The following is a 26,813-nucleotide window of genomic DNA, read 5'->3' on the forward strand; positions in this document are numbered from 1 at the left end:
ATCACTCTATCTCTCTTTTATATGCGATTCAATTGAATTTTGTCGTGCGTGGTCACTCACACAACGAAAACACACGAACTGCCACTAAACAATATGAAATACACACATTTGTTGAAACGATTTGCGTGCCCCTATTGTAAAATCGGTTTACTAACTCAGAAACCTTCGCTGGCATGCGCATAACAACTCACCAAAGTTCAATCACGACTGGATGAATGGTAACTTATATGACGCATACGGGTCAAAAAAAATTCAAGACGTGACTGACGCACCAAAATGATTGTCCGTTTAAAATTCAAGGCAACGCCATCTACTGACGAAGTTCAAACCTAAACTGTTATTAGCGCCGTTAGTTCGTTAGCCACCACGAGCTACACCAAACGGGCGGGTCTTCACCAAGGAGAAGGATAGGAAGTTACCAAACCTCACTATATGACCGTATGGCGGACATAGAGACTGCTTGTACGTCTATGACCTATGATTTTCTGTTATAAAATGAACTGGCGAGCGGTTGAACGGTATAGAAGTTGATGCGCAGCAAGGCCATCTAGTGGAGAGTTACAAACTAATGGATAGCATAAAAACCTTCCCATTAAAAAAAACCTAGGATATGCCAACATTTATGATGATCGGTCAAAATGTATCTGAGTTTATAAATCTCATTTATACCAACATCCATTTATTTATAAGCAATTAATTATAGTAATATTATAAATTTATTAAAAATAATTAGTTATGGTAACAACATAATTTAGACTACTATCCTCTTAAGAAACCCGCATGCTTAGAATATCTGTGCTCCGTCACCCGCGAACCACGCCAAGGTCACCGCCTGTCGCTGCCTGCAGCGCTCCCGCGGTCTGTCGTGACACTATGGGACTCGGTGGAAGCGACGATATTATTCTACTGTTGGCAGTCGTGCAACTATGGGACTCGGTGAAAGCGACCACATTATTTTACAGTCGTGCAACTATGGGACTCGGTAGAAGCGACGATATTATTCTACTGTTGGCAGTCGTGCAACTATGGGACTCTGTGAAAGCGACCACATTATTCTACTGTTGGCAGTCGTGCAACTATGGGACTCGGTAGAAGCGACGATATTATTCTACTGTTGGCAGTCGTGCAACTATGGGACTCGGCGGAAGCGACCTCATTATTCTACTGTTGGCAATCGTGCAACTATGGGACTCGGCGGATCGACCTCATTATTCCACTGTTGGCAGTCGTGCAACTATAGAACTCGGTGGAAGCGACGATGTTATTCTACTGTTGGCAGTCGTGCAACTATGGGACTCGGCGGAAGCGACCTCATTATTCTACAGTTGGCAGTCGTGCAACTATAGAACTCGGTGGAAGCGACGATGTTATTCTACTGTTGGCAGTCGTACATGTATGGGACTCGGCGGAAGCGACGATATTATTCTACTGTTGGCAGTCGTGCAACTATGGGACTCGGTGGAAGCGACGATATTATTCTACTGTTGGCAGTCGTGCAACTATGGGACTCGGTGAAAGCTACCACATTATTCTACTGTTGGCAGTCTTGCAACTATGGGACTCGGCGGAAGCGACGATATAATTTTACTGTTGGCAGTCGTGCAACTATGGGACTCGGTGGAAACGACGATATTATTCTGTTGGCAGTCTTGCAACTATGGGACTCGGCGGAAGCGACCTCATTATTTTACTGTTCGCAGTCGTGCAACAACGTTTTGTGCGGGTTCGAGTTGGTTGTGGTTTCTACGTATATTCAATCGGAAGCTTCTGTGAAATGCAATCAATCGTTATCATATTATTTTTACTGGAAGCCGTGCCTTGCCTGAAATTTTGGGAATACACCACAGTTAAAAAAAAACTTGTACATTGTACATTGTACATTGTGAAGCATAAATAATGTATAGTGCTAATCCATTTTTGCCATACCTAGACAGCTTTGTTTGTACAGATTCCTCGGGGTGATTGTGTACAATTTTGTTGTTATTTTTGTAGATTTGCTTGAAAATACTAAGGCAACTCGATTCCAAAGAGTTTGTATATATAATTTCATAAGTAAAATAAATAAATTCATTTAAAATAGGTGACTGGAATACGTGTATTGCAAACACTCTTACGACGTATGTTGACGTGCCTTAAACGATCTTCGTAACGAGCCATCATTCATAACTCCTTAGCAGTCGTTTTGGGCTGCAGAAGGAAATCCTGTCAACTGATCGACAGCCAGATTTCCTCCGTCTCTTTACATCGAGTACTGGCGATATATTATCTAGAGATCATCGTAAATTTACAGTTACTGAATTTACTTATTTTGAACATGGATGAAGATACAGTTGTTAGTAACTGTGATAAACTCCTCATTTATTTGCGGTGCATTACTCGTTGCACGGTTCATTAACTCCCGTCAGTGTAAGGTTATTTGCTAAGAGTCCCATACATACTGAGTTTGTCAGTTTACATTAGTCAACTGAACTGAACTGAAAGTTGATAGCCTCAGCTAGATTTTTCCTACAGTTGTGTCAGTTCTCCGGAAAGATGAGAAAAAGAATTTTAACTTTTTTGTTACTGCTTTACGATCAGCAGCATGTGGTTCAATTTAACTTTTAACTTAAAGGGTATATCGCATGCGGCATCCTGTTTGAACTTATCAATGTAGTTAGTATTCTCAAAATTCCACAGCTTGGGAAATGATCGTGAAAGTTTCAACGAATTAAGAGGAGTGAATCTCTTTTCTTTTCGATGCGACCATCGAGAAATGCTTAAACGCAGCTGACGGGGCTGAAAGCTCACCTAAACCAACTGTCGGTTGGCCGTAAGGGTCGGGCCAGACACCGGAGGTTTTCGCTGGATGTGACTTCGTCGCCAGTGGGAAAATTGACAGGTAAAAATATAGCGTGTCTCGAGCCCGTAAATCACTTTATCTACCTGAGCACACACACGGTGTGCAGAGCTTCAGGAAGGACAACGCGATTTGAAAACTGCTCAACATGTCCGAGTGGTGTCTGTTTATGAAGAGCATTTAAGTATACGCTGAGGACCGTAAAGTATTTTGATTTTGGATTACGTTTTAAAAACTATATTTGTAGTAGAGTTAAAATGGCTAAAACGCGTGTTTAGGCGTAAAACAACCGGTACAGATTCTTGAAAGCACTTGAGGGACTTACACCTTTATCTTCATTTATCCGCAATATAATGTTACGGTCGCCGCTCAAATTTCACAGTTATCCTGTGCACGATGATAAGACTGCGTGCCAGTCCAGAGGCGACACCTCGCTATTCTCCGTTCACTCTTACCTGAGTTTTGGAATAAACAAAGCCTCTTGTAAACAAACATTTTCATTGGCTGCCGGCCGCCGCGCACATTATTCGTGCGCAATAAATAGTCCCTTGGTTACGTACCATTTGTAAGTATTTTTACACAGCTTTTTTTTATAGCAATTGCTGTTATATAGCATTATAGCGTTTCACCATTAATATCCAATACAGTCTAATGTGTCAGCAAGTATTTACTTACAATCATGTTAGCAGACGCCGTGTGTACGGTGCACAGTTGATGCCCGGCGCAACAGTTGTATTTCGGGTTCGCGCGCGCACGGTTTGTTATGGCTGACGCCGGACCGAGTTTTGTAAAGCACAGGACGGGGAAAGCCTTTGAAAAGTGCGCAGAAAACTATTGTGTTGAATGTTTTTAAAAACATTTTCAGACAAATGTCCGGATTGTCGCGTGAACGATATCGCGAGCTTAACTGCGGAATTTACGGGTGTTTCGAAGAGAGCAGGGTGCTTCGTGCAAGGAAAGAATTACAGGACACAGCAGACAGCACCGGCGAGCGTCGCGATTATCATCCCGCTTCACTGACACACACACACACACACACAGTGGCGGATCCAGGATTTTGGTTTGGGAGGGGCTTGACCCAGCTGAGGCTAGGCTTTATCAAGGCAAACACTAAAACAATAGTGGACCCAGATGCTTTTGGAGGGGGCTTGAGCCCCTTAGCCCCCCCTCTGGATCCGCTACTGCGACACACCTGACGAGGCGGGCCCCTTATAACACGACGAGAAGACTAGAGGAAGCACCATCACTAGGGCCAATGAAAATTTCGCGAAAAGATCCCGAGAGAAGCCGGAAGTTAAAACACTGTAGCATCGTCTGTGTTTCGCGATTGGGTGAGTTACTTTGAGGTGCATGTCGATTGTTACAACAACCAAATCACACTAATAATTCAGTGTGGAAGCAAACTCGTCCTTAGTGGCTCGTGCCAACAAGGCAACGAGACTTCTCTCGCAGACGGCCGCCAATCACAAGGAAGAAACCGTTTGTGTGGGTATGTACCTTGTTGCAGTCTGGTAGGCGTTCAGATTTTTTTCGCGTAAATTTCCTGCTCCTAACCATCACCCATCGTTTGGGACAGGAAAAATTCGCGGGTTCAATGACCTCTAAGATGAACTTTATAGTTCTACGTACACTCGGTCAAATGTCACCCACTCATTGGCTGCTGTCTTGTGGATGTGTCCCAACGTAGCGGCCTGTGATTCGATACAGCTTCGGTTGAGTGTTTCTCATTGGCCCAGAGTCGCCCAGGTGAGTTGTGAGCCAACACCAGAGGCAACACTGAGGTATAGCTATTTGAATTTCAGGCTGTCGTGAAATGAATCCGCGAATTTTTCCGGTCTCTACCCATCGTCCCGCCTCCCCAACACTAGCAAAGCACCCCCCGGGCCGGGGCGGGCCCCTGGAAGAGTAGAGAGGCAGTCTTCCGAAAGTGCTAGCGCACTTTGTCCAGGCGCTGAAGCCGCGAGGAGACGGCGTGTGGCGGTCGCCGACTGTTTGTCCCGGGCGGCTCTGGTTACGTCACGCAGATAACGCTGGCTGTCGTCACTTGTCTCTTGCGACGCGCTTTCTCGCGTGCGTGCTCGAGAGTCCAGTCCGCCGCTGCCAACCTACCGGCACCCAACTCACTTTCAGTACACGCCCTGCGGTTTTTTGACGTGACAACGTCTAACGAATCGATGAACGCCGGCGGCACGTACGAAAAAGGTGTCCCGTTACGCTCATTGTACGCTTGCGCCGCATCTATCTATCTTCCACGCGATTGGAACAACCATCGACTTGGCTTTTTTGAGGCACAATAAACTTGAAACACTCCCATTCGTTTCCTACTTTTCCTATCATCGTCCTATCCTTGACAGAATAACACAGATTGGAAGAAGTTAAATAGCAAACGTGTATAAAAGTTATAGTTAAAATAATCTGTTCGTTAAAGTAATGAACATACTTGAATTAATGAGTGCAAATAAAAGTAAATCAATTAAATTGTAAATTTAATTTCACTACTTCTTTGTATCCATACAAAATAGTGATAATTCAATAAAAAGGATTCAATTTTATTCATAAAAGTATGCAATCATTTCATCAATGTTTTGTTATGACGTTGTCACGTTAAACTATCGTCCGTAAACCGACTTTACAGACAACCAATTTTTTTTTTTTTAAGTGAAAACTTCTTTAGCCGTGTTAAGCGATTTTTGGTAGGGGCAAAACTTATGGGTTCGCGTCACCGACATGCTAGTGACGTGTTGCGCCAGACTGCCGAATCGCAGCGGCCTGTGTACGTGTATACGCATATATACACTAATACATTGTATATACTCGACTGTATCATGTGCGTGTTGGACTCTTTTTTGGATGGTTAAAATCTTGTGAGTTCGCGTCACCGACATGCTGTAATAGCAGTAAGTGAAGTTAATTTGACCACGTGAATACATGACCTAGGTCTGACATCGCTGGTAAGTCATAGCTAGGTAATGCATTTTTACGTAATTTTTACATACCACTGACATCTGTTGTGACTAAAAATTATTTGAGGATAAATGATATCATGCTGACATCGTACTAATATTATACCAAAATCATTTTCTTACGTATATTTGAGGTAGAAATGATGTCATAGTACACATTTAAAAATAAATTTTTAAGTTTTCACTTCTGTTGACAGTCCCTATTTTTTTTTTTTTCGTTTTCATAAATTCGTTTATTAATAAAAAGAGGTTACATACGGCGGTGAAGTACAAAAATTACAAACAATATATATACACATACAACAACTATTTACACACACTTGCGCTGCTATACCATACCGTCATTGTCTCTTCCGGGAGTCCATGACATGAGTAAAATTACAAATGGATAATATAGCATGCATGACAAACAATACACGAAAAAAAAATACACAGTAGAATGGGGAAAAAAATAGTCCAAAATACCCCACAATCCTGCTTTTAGTGGCACTGTTACCTAGCTGGAAGTGTCATCGCTAACGAATTATAGCGACTGAAGTCGTACTGCCACCAGTAGCGTATGCAGAGTACAGTTTGAGGGGGTAGGGGGGATAGCCCATTTTGGCCGCTGTTAGCTTTCAAATGCTTTCCTTTTGTTAGTGGGAATTAATATATATATATATAATTACGGAAAGTGAGAGGGGAATATATTTATCACGTACCCCCTTCACCCTGCTATCGCCAACTTACTGCCACCACGACATCGAAACACTTTGAATTTTTTGACGTGACAACGTCTAATAAATCGATGAACGCCGGCTGCACGCACGAATAAGTGTCCCACTACGAATGTCCCACTACGGATGTGTCCTGTTTGCTCATTGTACGCATCTCTCTTCCACTCGATTGGAACAACATTCGATTTGACTTTTTTCAATCATATTTTCGTCGTTTGAATTATTAATATTATGTAATTTAACGATCGTCCACCGATTTTCAGCACAATCGGTACGGTTATTTAAAAGTTATGTTGAATATTCAAATACGTTTTGAACCAACAATGGTGTTTTACAGTTACACATAATAATTCAAATTACAACCGAGATCTTTTGCACAATGTTTTAAAAAATATTGTAACACATTATAAATAAGTTTGGTGTATTTGGGATGCGTATTTGTTATAAAATCGAAATAATATTATTCCCCTACCGTGAACAAAATTTTTATAAATATATATATATATATAACATCTGAAACTGATTATAATCCAATATGGCCTCGAGGCTGAACGATCAGCGGCGCTATATTCTATATGTAAGGATGTCGGTTCGAATCCTGGCAGGTGCGAAATTTTTTTTGTACTTGTAAAAATAAATACGGCGCACGTATCATTTCAAAAGTAATAAATATATTTGAATAATGAATGCAAATAAAAGTAAATTTATTAATTAAATTGTACATTTCATTTCACTCCTTTGTATCCATACAAAATAGTGATAATTCAATAAAAATGATTCAATTTTATTCATAAAAGTATGCAGAGGTAGATTTTATCATACAAAAGATAGAAAAATTTTAAAAAAAAATTCTTCCTCAAAGAATATAATATTTTTAATGCATAAATGGTTTGGTTGCAAAAACCTATTACGGCTCAGTCTCAGGCCGAATATGATATTTCCTTTTCTTCTGGATTAATCATTTCATCAATGTTTTGTTATGACGTTGTCACGTTAAACTATCGTCCGTAAACCGACTTTACAGACAATTTTTTTTTTGTAAATTTCAAATTTACTTAATTTTTTTTTATTATTTCCTTTTGGATTATCTTTCCTAGCGTTCATGAAGCATCGTACGTCGGAACTTTAAACATAATTGTAAACTTCTAACACGTAAATAAAAAGAAGCCTTTAATACCACTCTACAAAAGAGACGTGTCTTCGACGTGAACACAGGAAACGGCATAATAGGACATTTGCATTGAAAACTTTACAGAATTAAAAAAAACTATTCCTTAACCATCTATTAGGCCTAAGTGTTTTTTTTTCTTTTAGTATACTCTACACGTTAAATATCAACCGAATATAAATAAATTTTGCCTAACTCTACTTTGCTGTACAACTTTAGATGGAACAGTGGCCTAGTGTAACTGTGCCGTGCGGAACATGCAATTATTTTTCCTCACCAGTTCTTAGTTGGAACGTCCTGATGAACACCACACTGCAACGCGGTGCAAAACCTCAGGAATGCTTTTGTCATGCAAGATCATTTTGATATATAATTTCAAAATACTGATAATTTACAAAAATAAAATTCAGTGGCCCCGTTTTATTTTCCCCGTCATGACTCCGTTTGTGTTGAGACGTGGCAGTGAATTGTCGCAACGTAATTTTATTTCATGAGTCATACATAGCTTTGGAACAAAATTTTAAATATTACGTACAAGTTTTTTTATTTGTTTATTCCAGTAATGTAGTTTCAAGAAACATTGTAGCTGGAACCTAAGCATACTCAAGATTGAATATTTTTTTTTAAAATTAATTTTGAAGTTGTTTGTTTAAATCATAATTTTAAATTATTTTGATAGAAGTATGTAAAACATACTTTTTAATTTGAGGTAGTTGGGGTGAGTTAAACATGTGCTGTTTCATTTCGCAATATTTCGTTATTTTTTTTTCGTGACTGAAATCCGCCATAAAACTTTTAACGGTTTCGGTGGTTTATGAAAAAAGGGGGGGGGGGGGGGAGGTGCGTCTGCATTGAGACGTGCGTTGGATATCAACTCTTGTCAGAGCGCCACATCTGTAACGTGATCGTTTCTTCAACACTTGATTAAATCACTCGTTAATTAATCGGCGTGTTAGGTTTAGGCGCGCAAACGCCAACTTCTTCAAGGTTAAATTATGAAATTAACGTATCATTTTTAGTTAGTCTGGGATGCATTCTCTAGTTATAAATGTTTAGACAAAACTGTATTTCTTTGCGAACTTTGACTGAAAAGACTTCCAGAAATAGATTCTAAATGCTCAGGCTGGGTATAGAACTCTCAAAATATAGTGTAAGATAGGTACATACCACGAATGTTTGGCCAAATCAAAAATTACAAAGGTTAAAAAAAACTACTTTTGATTAATATGTTGTTAGATGCCGGATATTTGTTTATTTGACGTCCTTTTCAAGTTGGCGGTCTTCTGCCGATTTAAGAGTATGGAACGTGATGGTAAGAATTGGGCATCGAAATTAATTATTTAAACACGTAAGATATTGCATATGTATGCTTTAAACCGAACGTCACAGACGTTTTCACGCCAGATTTCAGAAAAATACGATAATAATTTTAATAAAAAAAATGCATCGATTATTACGTCAGTTTACTCCACAAGACCGTTAATTTTTCTGTGTTTCTATAACTGGGTACGTTGTCAGTGCCATTTTTAAATGGTTCGTGGGTTGATGCAGAACATCGACGGAAGGGAGGAAAGGTATTGCAAGTATTTGTCCTGGTTGTAGCGCCGCGACAGATGTTATCCAACCTTATGTTGGCAATATTTAATTCAGCACTTATTGTCTCTTCAAGATAGAAGCCCCCATTGGGGGTATACTTGAAGAATTAATTTCTGTAATTTATTTCTTTATACATATATACAATTATTTTCTGGATTATAAAATGATTTTCCGGGGTTATTGCTAGGTCTTCTTAGTTCCCATTTTTTTAAAAGTATATTTTATATAATAAATATATATAATTAAATTATATATATTTCAATAAATCTTCTAGGGAGTGGAATATGGAGCTCCCCAGGATTAATACATGTTATATATATAGATTAAAATTAAATGATTATACAATATAAAATGATAGAGAAATTCCACAATGAATGATATATACAGAGTTAATATTCCTCCTCTTCCTCATCCTCTTCAACTTCATCTTCTGTATCTTCACTGCCTTCTTCTTCGTTGCCATATCCATCTTGTGGGTCATTTTCACCATTTCTATTTTGTTGTTGTTGGAAGTTTCTCATGGCAAGCCAACTATCAAACGTTTCTAACCTTTTCCCAATCATGTTCATATAGTTAATTGTTATTAACTATGTTCGTGAGGTCACCAATGGAAGTTTCTTCAGGACACATTCTTTGTTGCAATTGCACTCTTATATCTTCTATTTTACCACAGTCAAGCAATACATCTTCTGAAGTATATTCCTTTTCACAGGTAGGGCAGTTAGGAGAGTCAACAAGCTTGAATTGCAGCGCCGCGACAGTGGCACGCCTGGCTACTGGCCCCGCACAACAAGTGAGCATCGCGCCGCTATGGTGTCCATTATCTCGGCGGTGGCTGGCGGGCCGCCGGCCTGCCGGGAGGGGTGTTGGGGGGGGGGGGGGGGGCTTGGGGCACAGGGGTTTGGGGTGCCTGGGGGGTCTGGGGAGGGGGAGTCAGAGGTCGAGGTAGGAGCTGGCTTGGCTCCTGGATCAATGATCCGACCCGATAAACCAAGCGAGGCTGTGCTTTGCTGTGACGGCGCGGCGGAGGGCCGTGTCGTGCCCCGTCGGCGAGGTTGGCAACCCTGCGTCGCGGGTGCGTTCCGAGACTGCGCGCGCGCGCGTCCTTCCAACGGCGGTCTATTGCAGCACAGTTCTCTGTGTTCTCACAGCGCGTCATTGATTGGACTTCGCTGTGCGTTACAAAATAAACAAAAAAAAAAATTACACGTTCTGACTCAAGAGCCTAACTTATCTGGGTTTATTTATCTGCGACTCGCGACGAAGCTCTGCATTAGCTTACGTCAGAGGATTGCGCCGTTGTTGGCGGACCTGCTACGAGAATGGCGTTGAAAAAAAAAATTCATGTCGCAAAACCTATTTTTTTTTGTTGTTGTTGTTGTTGTTGTTGTTTTGAAGATTCGCCATCGTGTCTAGCCCATGTTTCTGTGGATTATTGACGGTTAAAAAAAAGGGGGAGGGGAAGAGAACGTTGCGTAAATAAATCCGGAAAAAACGCTACTCAACTGTCTTATCAGTTTTAACATTTTATTTGTCCCTAACTGTGCCATTGCATTTTTTTCATCCTCGTAATTTTTTTTTATATTTAAAGAAACGAGGGTAGCATTTCATGCAAGATTGTCATATTCGACTAACCTTGACAATTTATTTTCGAACACTGCCTTTTACTTGATATGTGTGGACAGTAAGTAGTTTTTAGCGTTCATTTTAAGTGTCGCAGTTTTACATCGTCAATGGAATATTTCTTTGTACGCATATGTATATTTTTTTGGTGAAAACATGACGTAGTAACGTGATAAGTTGACCGCGATGTTTGCATGATGACAATCTTTGAAGGCATCTGTAACGCGCAATAGGCTCGAGCTGCAGCTTTGAAACACAGTTGTACGTATGCTCGGCGTTGTGTTTTTGTTTTCGGAAAAAGGGAGGGGGGGAAGGGCGGGCGGTGTTAAAAACACACGCGACTGCGCACCGTGCGTCGCCGAAGTGCACGGAGCTGCCACCGTGTGGGTGTCTCGCCTCGCGCGCCGCGCGGCTAAAAGCGGGAACGGGGACAAGAGCGAGCCAGCATTGTTTCAAGGTGAGTGCATTTCGGTTGCCCGCGAGTGACAAGTTGGCAACGCCGCCGGCAGGCAGGCAGGCAGGCAGGCTGGCAGGCGGGCAGGCGGGCTTCTCTCCTCGCTGCGAGGGCCTCTCTCCCCCCTTCTCCTCCTTCTACTCCCGGTCGCACTTCCCCTAGTCGGGCGTGCGGTGTCTGTCGCCGTCCTCGTCCCTCGCGCGCATTGGCCGTTATCTGTCTCCGTCTCTCCCCCACCTCCCTCCCGGCTGTTCGCCCAGACGCCGCTCCCCCCCCCCCCCTCTCCAGCGGGGCGATCGCAGCGCCGGCGGCCGGCCGATCACCAGTAGCGCACGCCCGCCGCACCATGTTGCAACGCCGCGCGGCCAGCGGCGCGCGCCCGGCCCAACAATACGCCGCGGCACACTAGCAGCGCGGGATGTGCGCGTGCAGGCAGCCGCCAGTCGGCCGGCGGCCTCGTCTTCGTCGTATTCGCGGACTCGTGTGACCGGGGGCGCAGCGCGTGCGTGCCGGCGTGGAGGGGGGTGGCGCGACCACCCCCGCCTCTCTGCGAGTCCATGTGAACTACCCCTGCTCGCAGCTTGTCATGATGGTATGTCCAGCGACGTCTTTGACGTCTGCCGAACTGTTTCAACTTCTGCATTGTTGGTTATCAACGAGGAACCATCCGTTCGTAGCAGATTATTTCATCAGAAATTACGTTCAATGCAATCCGCGAGATTTATTTTTATATTTGTTCACGTCGTACCGTATTTAATTTTTTTGTTGTTTTCATTTTCTTTCAATTTCATTTAAACCCGGAATAGAACGTCGTTCATGATTTAAAAAAAAAAAAATGTTGAAATTGTAAATTTCATAATGCATTTAAATTTATTTTTTTTTGCTATAAATTATACGAAGTTTTAATTTTATGAATCTAAGAATACGTGTGCACGTGTTGTTCCTTAGAGACGACGAATTGTAGAACCAGTGCATTGTTAAGTAATGTGTGTTGTGTACGAGACGGTGTCGTTTGTTTATGTGTAAACTTATAGTTGATTGCCCGTAGGTGTAGTAGTTGTAGTTAAAACAGACAATAATGTCTGCAGTAGTTATTGCAAGGAAGTACGACATTCTGTCCTCCCTCCCCTCCCCTCCGTTTGTCAACTTTCACTTCAGCAGTAAGGCCGTCTTCAGCATCTGTCAATCTTCTGTACTTGATAGTCTCGCCAATATTTGCTCAGGCACCACCAAATGAGACAAAGTATGTGAATGTTTGTTACACGCAGAGATACATTTAAATTGGCTGCTGGAGTGCATTGTTGAAATTAATTGTACTTTGCATTGTAATACACGTTTAGAAATACGTCATTCATGATTGAAAGTATTCCGTACTAAAATTCCCGTTGCAGATCAGGGTATAGTATGATTCTTAAGGTAAGTAACGAACTGTCATTACAAGATTATTCCTGATGCTTATTTTTGGTTTGTTTTCTTCATCGTTTTTGCCGTTATTGCTGTTGTTGCAGAAATTTTTTGGGAATGAATGTTTACATTGAAGCACCAAATGTGTGGCTGTGTCGTAACAGTAGGTCGCGACTGTTTACTGATAACTGCGATTCTTCGAATGATAGTTTTTTTTTTTTTAATCAATAATAGTTTCATATGGACATACTTCACTCGGGTGAAATTCACACTTTCTCTTTCTCACGTCATTGATTTTTTTATTTTTGGTGAACTTGTTGCCTTAATAGTTTAGCCATTGTGTAAGTAAATTTAATAAAACGCATTACTGCTCAGTATATGCGATATCTAGCGTCCTATAATGTAGATTCTAGAATCTGAATTCGGAATAGTATCTTTTGTTGACAGTGTAAGTAGCCTTGTGGAAAGGTTTCAGACTTGTTCCCATGGCCAGAATTTAACAGGAAAGTAATTCTTACCAGAGTAAAATAATAGTTTGATATTATTTAAAAAATGTAATGCCTCCATCTTTCACATCTCATGGCAATATTTCTCTAGAATACTTGTGTTTAGATTGTATGGAATTAAGATTTGTATTTTCAAAACACATCTTTGATGTTTTAATGTTGTCTTTGAATTACAAACGGTTGCCTTAAAAAGAGTTTTTAGTACACTCTACGTAGACTGCTAGCTCGGTCTGGTTGCTGTTGGGTGAATAATGTCGAGTACAACGACACATGCGCTCGAAGGTAAGACATTAACTCCCAACGGAACCATTTCGGCCCGAACAATGTTTTAAATTTGAAATGCGCGTAAAGAGTAAAGGAATTCCAGGCTTGTCGGAACTCACATGGAAGTACAGCAAACAGAGCGTATCCCTCGTTCGGAGACTGTAGCCCCCCCCCCCCCCCCACACACACACACACACACCTTCCAATCCAATCAGATCCGATGTCCTAAATGTAGGCTGAAAATGGCAAATTGTGTAGTGTGTACGATGATTGTCCTAACAATAAAGTTGGAATCCGATTTTGGAAGGTCGGGCGGTCTTCCCCCATCCGAGTAACCTACTTGGGGCTAACCCCCTCCACTTTCCTTCCAAGATGGGTTAGTGTGTAGCACAGTTGGACGTGGTTTCCAATCAGTTGTTTGTTTTCTCGTAGAATGATATCACGTCTTTTATGAATGGCTTTGCCATTCTTAGCAATTCCATGAAACATTGTTCATTCGTTCTTTAAAAAATTCGGAAATCGTCCGAGTTAAATAGATTCAGCAATGTCGAATGGGTGAATTTTGTTTCTTTCCTTTAACAACTTTTTTTTTTGCCCAAAATTTTCGTTCTATTGGTGGGCTTTTGAAGGATCGTTTTGAAGGAAACACAACGTTGTAACTGTAACCCCAATATTTCGTTCTTTCGACAAAAAACGGTGCCATTACGAGGGTGTGATCAGGTCGGTAGTCGCAGTGGCACTGACCAATGACGAGATCGGAAGAAAGAAATTGTAGATTGTAGATAACGATGTATTTTCCTAAATTGGAAATCGGATTGGTTTGAAAGGGGGGTGGGAGCCTTAAAAGGGGGGTGGGGATATTGACACAACACACTTTGTTGCTCTAGTGCTCCAATCTGACCATCTGAAATGTCCACATTTGGGGGACAGAGTGTATGTAAATTGATCACATTGTTTATTTGCCTCGTAGGGATTATATCGGATGATTTAAGATTCTGTGTTAGATAGTGAATTAAGCACCCAGCACAACAAGATGATTTGCTTTTATTTAAAGTCATTTGCTAAAATAGTAGGTAAGTAGATTACTCAAACAGACAACGCATATGTAGGGACCGGAACAAATTCGCGGGTTCAATGACCTCTAGGATGAACTTTATAGTTCTACGTACACTCGGTCAAATGTCACCCTCTCATATGCTGCTGTCTGGTGGAGGTGTCCCAACGTAGCGGCCTGTGATTCGATACAGCTTCGGTTGAGTGTTTCTCACTGGCCCAGAGTCGTCCAGGTGAGTTGTAAGCCAATATCAGAGGCTGAAATGAGGTAAAATATTTGAATTTCAGGCTGCCGTGAAATGAATTCGCGAATTTTTCCGGTCTCTACGCATATGTATAAAAAGAAAACTTGTATCTGAATTGACATAGTTGTACATCTCACTTTACCCCAAGGTCATTACTCCCTCGAGTTCCTACGAAGTTGGTAGCCATTAATTAAATTACGTACCAAGCTTTTTTCCAGTATAAAATTTTAGTTCACGTAGGTTTCTTCAACATTTTGAACGTAAGTTCAAAACGACTTGTACTTACTAGCTTTCGTCCGGGGTACGTCTTTGTTCGCGTGGTGTGAATTATTACTCCTCCCATCTTTCTTCCCGTGCCTTCGCCCGGAGTTGATGTAGTGCAGTCTATAGTTTATACCAAACATGTTATGCTCAGCGAAACAAGTGGATTATGATGACTTGATTATCGTGACTTGGTAAGAGATAGTTGGTCAAGAGAAGTGCTTACCTCTTTAAGTGTAGAATTTCGAAATGACGTGTGGCCGATGTGTTAACACATTATACGGCCTACCTGATATATACTCTATTCATATCTGTCCAATAGTACAAATGTAATGTCTTAGCAAAATCCAAACTTACGCGTTTATAATATTAATAGGATTATTTACTGTAAAATGTATTTAACATGTATGAAAAATAAATTTTTTACATGACATACGGTGCATTTCTGAAATTTAATAAAACTTCTACGTTAGTGCTTAGTATTTTGAAAGTAAAAAAATTTGGTTCTTAACCTTTTCCCGCTTTAAAAAAAATCAATGCACATGCACGGTCATATTCGAATTCTAAAACAATGGTCATTTCAGCCAACCCAATTTAATTTTACAGTCTCACGACTTTCCTCTGCTTCCTCGTGGCGACATTGTTATTGTACCTGCTGTTCATAGCCATTTTTTTTCTTTTCAGTTAAGCTAAAAAAAAAAAAAAAACAAATGGTACGTTAAAATTCTAGTATCGTTGAATAACGGTACGATTGCGATTTTTTTTGTAGGACATCGAACATACTTTCTATTAATCAAATGATAAGTCCCATGGTTGCACTCATAACAAATAAAAATCTTAATGCCAGTTTAGTGCTTTGTAAGTAGAAGTGAAGTGATGTTACTTCGTTCAGGTAGGCGGGTGTATTGCTCAATAAAAAAAAAAAAATTGTGCTTTGCTCCATTAAAAAAAAAAAACCTTGGTGGGTTGCTTTTGTTTTTCTGTTAGTTTCAGTTTTTCGCATAAAGTAGAAACGCAGAAACGTAAGAAATCCTCAATAGCATAACACGTAGTCAAAATTTGGGGGATTTAACTTGGAACTTAAAAATGAGAGATATCCCCAGGAGAAGTCGCTAAAGTGAAGAAGTGAGCTCACATTTGAAGATATAATTAAAGAAATATGGCGAGTGTGTCTCATCCTTAGATTACTGTGTGCATTTTAATGGGCATTTACTCTCTCTTTACAATGCACCATATGTGATATTAGCGCTGTGCTTGTTTCAGTGTGCTATGCTCTGTAGTCATATATACCCAAAGAGCACAACAATTCTAGACTCAAATTTGTAATGTACAAATAATATTTTGAAAATGAAACTTGGGACATGAATTTTGAAAATACAGTTTGATGTATGTCACCAGGAGTATCATCTAATAAGACTCAATTCTTAATTAAAAAAATAATGCTACTGAAATTAATGTACGTTTTCAAACGTTTTTGCTAAAAAATTGTTGATATAAGTTAATATTAAAAATTTCGGCTCTGTCTTGTTATTAATAGTGACCACCTGGTACAAATAGTTTTTCCTGTTAAATAATAATTTGTGTTTAGAATTAAATTTTTAACATATTTATTTCAATATTACTAAATGATCGATTAAACATTATCTTATTTTACATGCAGCGAAAATATTATGAATATTTTAACTCAATGCATCCAGCATTAAATAACTTGGAACGAATTACATATTATGCCAACTAAGATAATGATTTAATTTTTCTTTTGGCCTTCAAAAATCAATTTTCATCCCATAGCTCTATAATAACGTGGTCGTATAAAATTTTGCTTTGCATCTAGGTTTAAGATAATAAGATGGTTTAAAATAAATTCGAACTGATTTGATACCAGTTATTACTGTAATAAAATCGTTTCATCAATAATTTTTTCAGCCAAAGTTTTAGATAAAGTTTAGGATTCATACAGTAAATTATAACTGATTTGTTAGTATACTTTCAAACTTTTTTTTTTAACCACCCTTTGCAGTGGTCGGCTGTATCAGAAATTGTTTCATACAAATGTTTTAGGTAATATTTGTAGGGTCTGCAAACAATTTGAACGGATTTGATGGTGTGGTTACTAAAGTAGTTATGAATTAGTTTTTGTATTGTAATCCCTCTTTATCCACCCTTTGCAGCAGTGATTAGTTGTATAAAAAATTGTTTCAGACAAAAGTTTTAGATAATATTTATAAGGTTTACAAACAGAATGGATTTAATATTGTAATTACTAAGGGATTTATTATCATTTTTTTCCTTCAAACACCCCCCCCCCCCCCCCCCCCCAATTCGTCTTTTCCTACCCATTGCATAATAGTTGGTCGAATAAAAATGATGGTCGATGAAATGTGTAGATAATAAATTATTGTTCTACAGTAAATTAAAATCCGTATTATGAATTATGATTTTTTTAAACTCTACCCTTTTTAAAATTCCGTTTCTGAAATGGTTCGTTTTATTAAAAATTGTTTTAGACAAATGTTTTAGATAAAAATTATACAATTTACAAGTAATCTGAACGGATTCGATAGTGTGCTTACCAAGGAAGTTATAAAAATTTTTGTCCTCAAACTCTTGTTTTTTTTTTCCGCCCCTTGCAGTTATGATTGGTCGTATCAAAATTTTTATTTAGACCAAACCTTTTGGTATTACCCCTAAGAGTTATAATACGTTCAAACGGATGTGATATTCATCATATAATGGGAGTAATAGCATTTTTTTTTTCTGTTTTGCCTTCCCAAATTCTATCCCTTTGGTCGGATATTGCCCATTAACTAACTCGACCGAGATTTTTCATGATTATATTTTGTGTATCAGTTTGGAATTGATTTTTTGACAAATTTCTAAAACTGTGATATATATACATACATACATACATACACACATACATACACACACACACTGATGATTTCGCCATCTCATGCAAATGTCATAAAGTAAGTCAGCGTAGTTACACAAAGTTTTACACAGAATATCCAAAGAAATAGTTGTCTTAGGACAGATTGGTTCACACGTAGATCAAAATCTGATTACAAATGCCTGCAATTCATTATGATAGTTCGAAAAAAAAATACTTTCCTGACAATTTGAACTACCCAAAACTTTCCAGGAAAAAATGTAAATTGCTGTTAAACAAACCAACTAATGTATATAATATATATTACATATATACACTTTTGAGTTGATTTATGGGTTTTTTTTTGGGTCTATGAACCGTGAAACGAAAAATTATATACAATTTTTTCCCGGGAAGTCGCGCCGTGGTAACGGCTACGATACACTGAGAGGAAGGTTTGTTTGACTCAACAAAATATTTGTTTGTATATGGCGAAAAAATATATATTTGTTGATTCAAACAAATATTTTGTAGCAGGAAAAATTCTGTTGACCCAACGAAATGATTTTGTAAACTTAAATGTACATTTGGTTAGGTGTAACAATGTATTTTTGTTACTTACCGAAGTTTTGTTAAACTAACAAAATATTTTGTTCCACCAAGTAAATATTTGTTTCGCCATATGTAAACAAGTATTTGTTTGATTGATTAAAACAAACCTTTTTCTCTGTGTAGGTAGTATTTCTTCGAGATCTGTCAAATAAGTAGAGACCGGAGAAATTCGCTGATTTATTCGGCGATAGACTAAAATTCAAATGCATATACACCTTTTAGATGATTTGGCTATTGGCTTACTGTTTATCTGGACGAATCTCAACCGATTAAAAACCCTCAACCAAAGAAGGATCGAATCACAAGACAGACCAGATGAGACGACTTACAAGTCGGCAGCCAAATGAACTTACGTTGTTTGCCCGAGTGTACAGGGGAATGTGCAGTACATCCCGAAGGCCATCGAAACCGCGAATTTTTCCGGTCCCTACGAATAACCGTAGAGACCTGCAAAATTCGCGGATTCATTGCCTCTAGGATAGACTCCACAGTCCTTTAAATACTCGCGGAAATGACACCTGTTCATTGGCTACTGACGCGTGAAACGTCTCAACTAAGGCTGTCCGTAATTCGGCACTTTCTTGGTTTAGTGTGTCCCATTGGCTCACAGTTTCCCGGATAAAATGTGGGCCGATCGCAGAAGCGGTACGAAGGTATATTTGTTTTGATGCTAGCCTATCGCGAAATGAATCCGCGAATTTTGCATGTCTCTACGGGAATAAGAGTCAGAATGCAACGAGCCGGGGGGCACCGCCGTCTGAGCGCGAGACAGTACAAGTGCACAGCGCTGATTTTTTTTTTCCTAACCTAACTAAAACTAAGTGTATTTTGTTTGGGAGGGTCTGGGTTAGGGAAGACTCTAGGTGCGTCCCAGGTCGAAGCCTTTACGCCTATTCATGCTGGGTTTAAGCCATGCAGACAAGGGAGCATGCATCGTGTGCTTGTTCGGGGGATTGGCCAGCCATGGCTGCGATTGGCGCCATGACTAACTCCCCTATCTTAATACTAGACTATAACTAGATAAGTTGGGCCCAGGTAAAACCTCCATAGACAGAGGGAAAACCCTGGGCACTTTCATGCGGGATGCAAAATTTCGTGCATTAATTACGAGCAGGTTGGTTACAGGAAACAGAAGGATGGTTCAGGAAGAAGAGTTGGTCAGAGTAGAAAGAGTCTACCATGCGGGGGTTGGGCGCTTGGACGGTTGTGTCCGCTCACGGCGCTGAGAGTGTCCGCCGAAGGCTGCCTCCAGAGGCGCAGGCGCTAGTCGGCGACGTCGACGGCGTAGGCGGTGCCAGCCGTGAGCTCGCGTGTCTGTTGTGCCAGAGGGGGGTGGCAAGGGGGGGAGGTGGACCGCGCGTCCCAGTAGCTCGTTGGAGCGAGACCGCCGCCAGACCACTCTCTGACCGGAAGACTGGCTGTTGAGAGCCGCGCACTTGAGGGTCGGCGCGCCAGAAACTCCCCGTCGTGGGACGCGACACACGACCCTATACAGCTGCGCTACTCCGTGCCCCCCCCCCCCCCCCCCTGCGGAGGAACAAGTACCAACATGTGTCATCCGCTAGAGACCTGTAAAATTCGCGGGTTCAATGACCTCCAGGATAGACTCCACTTATATTCTACACACTCGGGCAAATGCCAACTGTTCATTGGCTGCTGACTTGTAAGTCGTCTCGACCGAGTGTCTTATGATTCGACACTTCTTTGAGCGAGGGTCTCTGATTGGCCTTCATTGCTCCAGATTAACAGTGAACCAATTGCAGAAGCAGCGCTAAGGTATAATTATTTGAATTGTAGCATATCACGAAATGAATCCGCGAATTTTTCAGGTCTCTAGTCATCCCTGATTCTTTCATCGGACCACAGTGCTGTAATTAATTTAAATTTCACCACGGAAATTATAAACATATTCTCCAATATCATAAAAATTAAAAAAAAAAAAATTGAAAATATTCTGTGTCGTGTTTCGTTATTTCGTTTTGAACTCTGTGGCAGAAAAGCAATGTGTCGCACATGTACTTTGTGAGTGTTTCGCTGTGGTATTTAGCTCCCCTTAAATACTCTTTTCTGCCCACGTTTCTTGTGTCGACAGTGAAGCATAGGACTCTTTCGTGATAGTAATAATAGTTTTACCTATGGTAAACTATATTTGAATAATAAATGAACTGTTATTCGCGTATAGATGAATATACTAAAAATCATTAAAAACGCCTTTATTTTTATTTTACGTGTGTAAAGGTACGAACCATGACGGGGTCCCAAGACACGTATCTGAACCCGCCAAGTCATCCAGTCGCGCTCTTTTAACAGGTCCGTTGCTCCATCTCAAAATAGTCCACCATTTGTTCCTATTCGCAACTTCCTGGGCGAGACCATGAAGCATCTTCCTTCCTTGTTCGGATCGTCCGTTAGTCCCCCCTGGCTGGTGACGAGCCCTTGTTGCCAAATTGTCAGCGCGGTGGCGCCACGTGTCTCCGTGCCCTGCCCACCGTTACTTCCTCCCCTTCCCCTCGTCCACCCCTGCGCGAGTGGGGGTTGTGGAGCACAGCTTTCTATAAACCATAGAGTTAGACCGTCTCACTCATAGATTGCAGTACACGCCTTATGTGGCGCGCGCTGTTGCCACATCTCTCGTTACGAATTTCAGGAGATTGCGTTTCTTTGGAATTCTGATTTGCAAAAGAAGCTTTTTGAAAATTTATTCATATCGTAATTAATATCTTATACTATCACGCTTATCAATTTGTAATAAAGTGCAACTTTTTTTTTTACTCCAACTTAACAGCAAGAAACCATTCACACACATTTTTATTCGTACGAAATCATAGAATAATTGTAGCTTGAATTTGATAAAGAAATTTATAATAACACATACGTTTTAATCACTATCGCTACCGCTGATTGAAGTTGACCAAAGCTTCCTTGCATTGTTCACACACATTTTTTTTAAATACTCAAATTCTGTTATCCACAACTTCTTTTCTAACTCTTCTACGAGCAGTCAAGATAAGGAGAAGTAGGCACGAAGTAAGAAATCAGCCAGTAGGAAAGCAACTGTGGGTAGAGTATCCATAGTACTGGGAATTTGCATGACACCAAATGAGTTTGCGAAATTTTCGGGCCTCTACAAATGTATTATGTTCATTGGCTGCTGCGGTAATTTACCTTCGGTCATGCTTGCAAATTGTTGGATAATATGATTTATAGGTTTCTTGATTTTTTTTTTATAATTTGTGACGTATCAAACCACCCATTTCCTAGTCAAAATGCCATTCAATCTTATTGTTACAAACCCGGAAGGATAGCCCAAATTAATCAAATGTAGTTTTATTTATTAGCCAATATTTACATGATAAGTTAAATTACAATAATTTAAATGTATGTCCACAAATCAATAATTCTCCCCACTGGAGCTCAGCTCGACAGTGGCTCTCTCTACTGTTCGTCTATTACCGCGCACCTCTGTCCCGACATACTACTCTCTCGTCCGCCGCGCACACAACACCGCGCGAGATGCCCGTGTCTCCCATGCTCCGATCTGTGCTCACGAAGCCCGTCTCTCGTCGCCCGCTATCGCTCGCCGAGGAGTGCCCGCTTTACTGCTCTCGCAGGTCGCTGGGAGGATCCGCCTGTGTCTTGCACACGCACACACACACACACACACACACACACACCGCGTCCATCTTGCATGTACCTGCCAAGTCCCGCCCTGGATAGGTCCCGCAGCCCTCAAGAGTGTTGCGTCATCAAGGCACCCCCGACTTGAACACTCGAAGCTTCCAGAACAACGGCGTTCTAGTTACGCCACCTCGCGCGACGGCGCATCTCGGCACGCGCAGAAGAATGAACCCACGCGAGGCAGTTCCGGACCTTGTGTTTTCAGAAAGCAGCCCGCTAATGGAGTCCGTGTACTTGTGTGTGCGGGAGGGGGGAAGGGGAAGGAACGGGCATCACGTGGGTCGCAGCGGGGGTTTCCCCGAAGATAAGACCGGCCAGCGCTCCGCTCCAGCCATATCTGGCCGCCTCTTGAGGGGGCCCCGCCTAGTGAGGCGGGATGATAAGTGCGACGCTCGCTGGTGCTTCTAGCGCGGTGTCGCCTCTAAGCGCAAGGCTCTGAACTGGCGCGCAGTCTTCTCGTCGATGAGATTTTAGTGGCAACGATAGCGTTATATGGCGGAGAAATGAAGATAAAGGTGTACTGCAAGTCCCTTAAGTGCTTCCAAGAAGCCCTCTGTAGTAATTTCAATTACTAAGTAGTTTTAAGGAATTATTTTAAAAATACGCCTTTTACTCATTTTCAGTCTTCTTAAAAATACAGTTTAAAAACTTGATCCGGAATCAAAACTTATTTTCGGCCCTCAGCGAATTCTTAAATGCTTTTTGTAAACGGGGCCCCACTCGGATATCTTGTGTAGTTTTTAGAATCGCGTTGCTTTTCATGAAGCTCTTCACCCCGTACCTATGTGTGCCCAGGTGCGCGGGGTCCTTAACAGTACAATGACTTACATTCTAGCATGTCCAGTGGCGTAGCCAGGATTTGTGTATGGGGGGTGTTAAGAAACATGCCCCCCCCCCACCCCCGTATTAAAGCGGGGGGTCCGGGGGTCCTCCCCCGGGAAAATTTTGATTTTAAGGTGTAAAATAGTGCTATTTTAGCAGTTTTCGGTACTTAAATTTAAATATTGTGATGGTAAAAATTTTATTAATATTTAATATGAAATTTGTTTGAGTGATGAATAAGAAATTTAATTAAAGATTTAGGGCTAAGGGGGGGGTTTGAACCCCTAAAACCCCCCCCTGGCTACGCCCCTGAGCATGTCTCCATGTTATAATGCTAATTCTGCATGTTTGTAGTTAACAACTTCATGCCGGTTAAATCGTAGTTTCTAATGACGTTATTAGAATTTTCTTGGGGTTGAGTATCATGTGCAAACCATGCAAGTTGTGTTCTCTCATCTCCGCATCGTACAGAGCGGGCCTTGTGGGGATAGAAGGTGTTTGTGCAGCTGTGCATCTGCCTTCATTTAAATAAATAAATAAATACATATTTTTAATATACGCCCACCATTGCTGGTTTACACAGGTTGTCATGCAAAAAAAAAAAAACAGGACTGGACACGATTCGATTGGAATGAGCAACAAATATGAATACATAGGTATACTTAAACACGCAAAGAACTAGTCAAAATCAGCTGGTGTCAAATTTTAATTGTAGACCGAATAGGGAATTAAGTGGAAGAAATCTAGTCAGAAAAAAAAAATTATAACACACACGAACTCACGCAAACATAATGGGGTGACAACGAAGGGAGAATTGCAACAAGAACAGTAAATGCACACAACGTTGGACAAAACAGCGATGCACGGACGAACCAAACGAGGTTCTTCTGATTTTTTATATATATATTTTTTAATTCGTCTATTCAGGGAGAAGTGATACATCATCAGCACAAGAGGTGCGAGATCATTAAGGACAAGAACAGTTACAAATACATTACAATACATCCAGACCAGCGAAGTCTATTCACGTGTACAGGAAGATGGAGTGTTTATTTGGTTCTTGTTCTCGTGCTAAGGGGCATAGAGTAACGGGGAGAAATTTGTACCAAAAAAAACCCTGATGAAATGATTACACTGGTAGAAGGTTACTTACTCTCTGACTGAGATTTATGAACATGAAAACAATGAATTTTAAAATTACAGAAAAGAGGTGACAGTTGCACGAAAGGACACTTGACGTCATTTACGTACTCGGAAAAATACCACTTTTTCATTGGTTATTAACTAGTGATACGTCTCCACTGGGTTTTCTGTGGTTCGACACTTCCCTGGTCGAAGATTTCTCATTGGCCGAAAGTCCACATCAACGACGAGCCAATAGCAGATGCGGCACTGCGGTATAAGTAACTTATTTCAATTTTAGCCTATCACAAAAAAAAAAAATAGAATCCGCGAAGTTTTTCCGGGCTCTACAAATTGCTAAGTATTATTCTTAAAGGAACGCCTGTGTCAATGTTTACATCTGATTTCGACAGTTGTGATGGAAGATCGTAATCCAGTGCAAGTATCATTGGCAGAAGACAAGCATCTGACTATATCGTATTTTTAGCCAATGAAGGCGAGCTCCTATCTCCGCTCTCTCGCGCGCGCCACGGTCGCCAACATAGCGACGGCTGATAGCGTCGCCACTCGCAGCCCGACGCCGCAGGGCTGCCAATTCTCGAACACTGCAGAGGAGCCGTCGCTGTCAGAGATAACATGAACAGAGACGCTGCACTTTCGCGGATTATTTTGGCGCAAGGTCTGATAACCATTCAGGACCTGTAAAAATTGCGTTATTTTCTGGCTGCGATATGGACCCCACAGAGCTGCACACAAACCATTCAACATTTTAACTTATGTTCAGGTTGTACGTTACTCGTTAATGCGATTTTCGTAGGTTTGTTTATTGACTCCTAGTTTTTCGGGGCGTGTAAAAAAATATTTCTAATCTAATGGTAAATGTTATTCAAACTACTGTTCAAAAGCGTTATGCGAACTTTTTCAGATCAATAATAATCAGACCAAATAGCTTCGCGGTTCATTACACCGGCAGGCTGGATGAAAAACATCATTAGCTTCAGTTCCTTAAGTGTGATTGGACAATAGATAAGTTGAGACGACACACATGGCTTTTAACAATGTAGAAAACATATATTTCTTGATTTACAGAATTACGTTTGGCCAAACTGAAGAGATACGTGTCTTCTAAAGTGGAAGAGGCAGCTAATAAACATAGTTGACCTAGTTCTCGAAATTCTCAGTCCGTGGACGCTAGCCTGAAAGTGAAACACACCGCGAAATCGCAGTATAGCACAGAAAAATTAAAATCTGTACTTTTACAAAATGTTTGTTTTTTGGAAACCAGTTGCCAAGCAATGGTTTGTAAATATCGCAAAAACGGTATTGTAATTTGTACAACACGTGGCAATCATAGTACATTAAATGGTTATTTTTGCATTAAAGATGTATTCAAACGTAGGTAAGTTAAAAACATTTAATTGAAGCAGCTTGACAATAAACGAACTTCAAAACATTTTTAAGATCATAAAAGGTTGTCGGCAATACCTTACTAACCTTTTTAGAGTGTAAAATTTTATCCGTTCGTCCGTCGGAACGTTTAAGTTTGGGAAGTTTTTGACGGACGGACGGATCGAATTTTTCGGGCTTTCCAATTGGCTTTAAAGGTCTGTCACGTGATTGATGTGCGGATAGGAAACGGTCGGACGCGACGGATCACTGCGAGTGGTTCAGCTCTCAGCACGCGCGCAGCCTCTCTTCACAGAAGTGCTGAATCACTATAATAGCCCCCCCTCCACCACACGACTCTCGCTACTCGAGCAGCCATTAAACGTATGATGGTTCGAGTGTACATTAAGAACCTGTTCTGCCATCCATGGAAATCGCTAGGGGCAGGCATTTTTAGCGAATAAATTTGAACGCCTATTAGACTGCAACAAGGTATAACCCCACCAGCGGTTTCTTCCTTGTGATTGGCGGCCGTCTAGCGAGAGAAGTCGTTGCCTTTCTTGACTGAGCCACTCAGGACGCGTTTTCTTTCGCACTGAATTACTCCGATCGGTATTGTATCAATCGACATGTACCTGAAAGAAATTCACCCAATCACGAAACACAGACGGTGCTACGGTGTTTTAACCTATAACTAGTCTCGGAATCTTTTCGCGAAATTTGCATAGCCCTAGAAATCGCCAATGTTTTTCGTCTCCCCAACGGGCTTAAATCTTTGGGGAAGTGGGGGGGAGGGAAAGTGAAATTAAAAAAGCATTTCACTGTGAAGGCCCGCTTGCGTTTGCAAAATCGTGACTGAGAAATGGGGAACGATAATCATACCGTAGGGGCAGGTATTTTTCGCGAATAAACCTGAACGCCCATTAGACTGCAACAAGGTACACCCGCACCAGCGGTTTCTTTCTTGTGATTGGCGGCCGTCTGCGAGAGAAGTCGTTGCCTTGTTTGACCGAGCCACTCAGGACGCGTTTGCTTCCGAACTGAATTGCTGTGATTGGTGTTGTGACACAATAAGTCAATTGTGGACGCATTTCGCACAAGTTTTGTTCTCATCGTGTGCATGGCCTGTCATCCTGATATGTACGCACTTATGTTTTATAATTTTTTATTCATTGTAAGTTATACACGTTATGGAGCTGTTAGTTTAATATAAATAAACTTGCTGGAGAGAGATC

At 41.0% G+C, this 26,813-nt stretch overlaps 1 protein-coding gene across 4 annotated transcripts in view; it reads left to right on the forward strand.

Moving 5' to 3' along the window:
• LOC134536978 (neurogenic protein mastermind-like) overlaps window positions 1-26,813 on the forward strand; it is a 192,338-nt gene that overhangs the window by 85,028 nt on the left and 80,497 nt on the right. Inside the window, exon 1 of one of the 4 annotated variants that reach the window (XM_063377099.1) lies at window positions 11,671-11,948. The exons of the other annotated variants lie outside the window; for them this stretch is intronic. Coding sequence (XP_063233169.1) covers window positions 11,943-11,948 — 6 coding nt within the window. The 5' untranslated portion in view covers window positions 11,671-11,942. Of the gene's footprint in view, window positions 1-11,670; window positions 11,949-26,813 lie in introns of those variants that run through there. 4 annotated transcript variants of the gene reach the window in all.

The sequence above is a fragment of the Bacillus rossius genome, chromosome 11, assembly GCF_032445375.1.
Source record: "Bacillus rossius redtenbacheri isolate Brsri chromosome 11, Brsri_v3, whole genome shotgun sequence".
Taxonomy (NCBI): Eukaryota; Metazoa; Arthropoda; class Insecta; order Phasmatodea; family Bacillidae; genus Bacillus; species Bacillus rossius.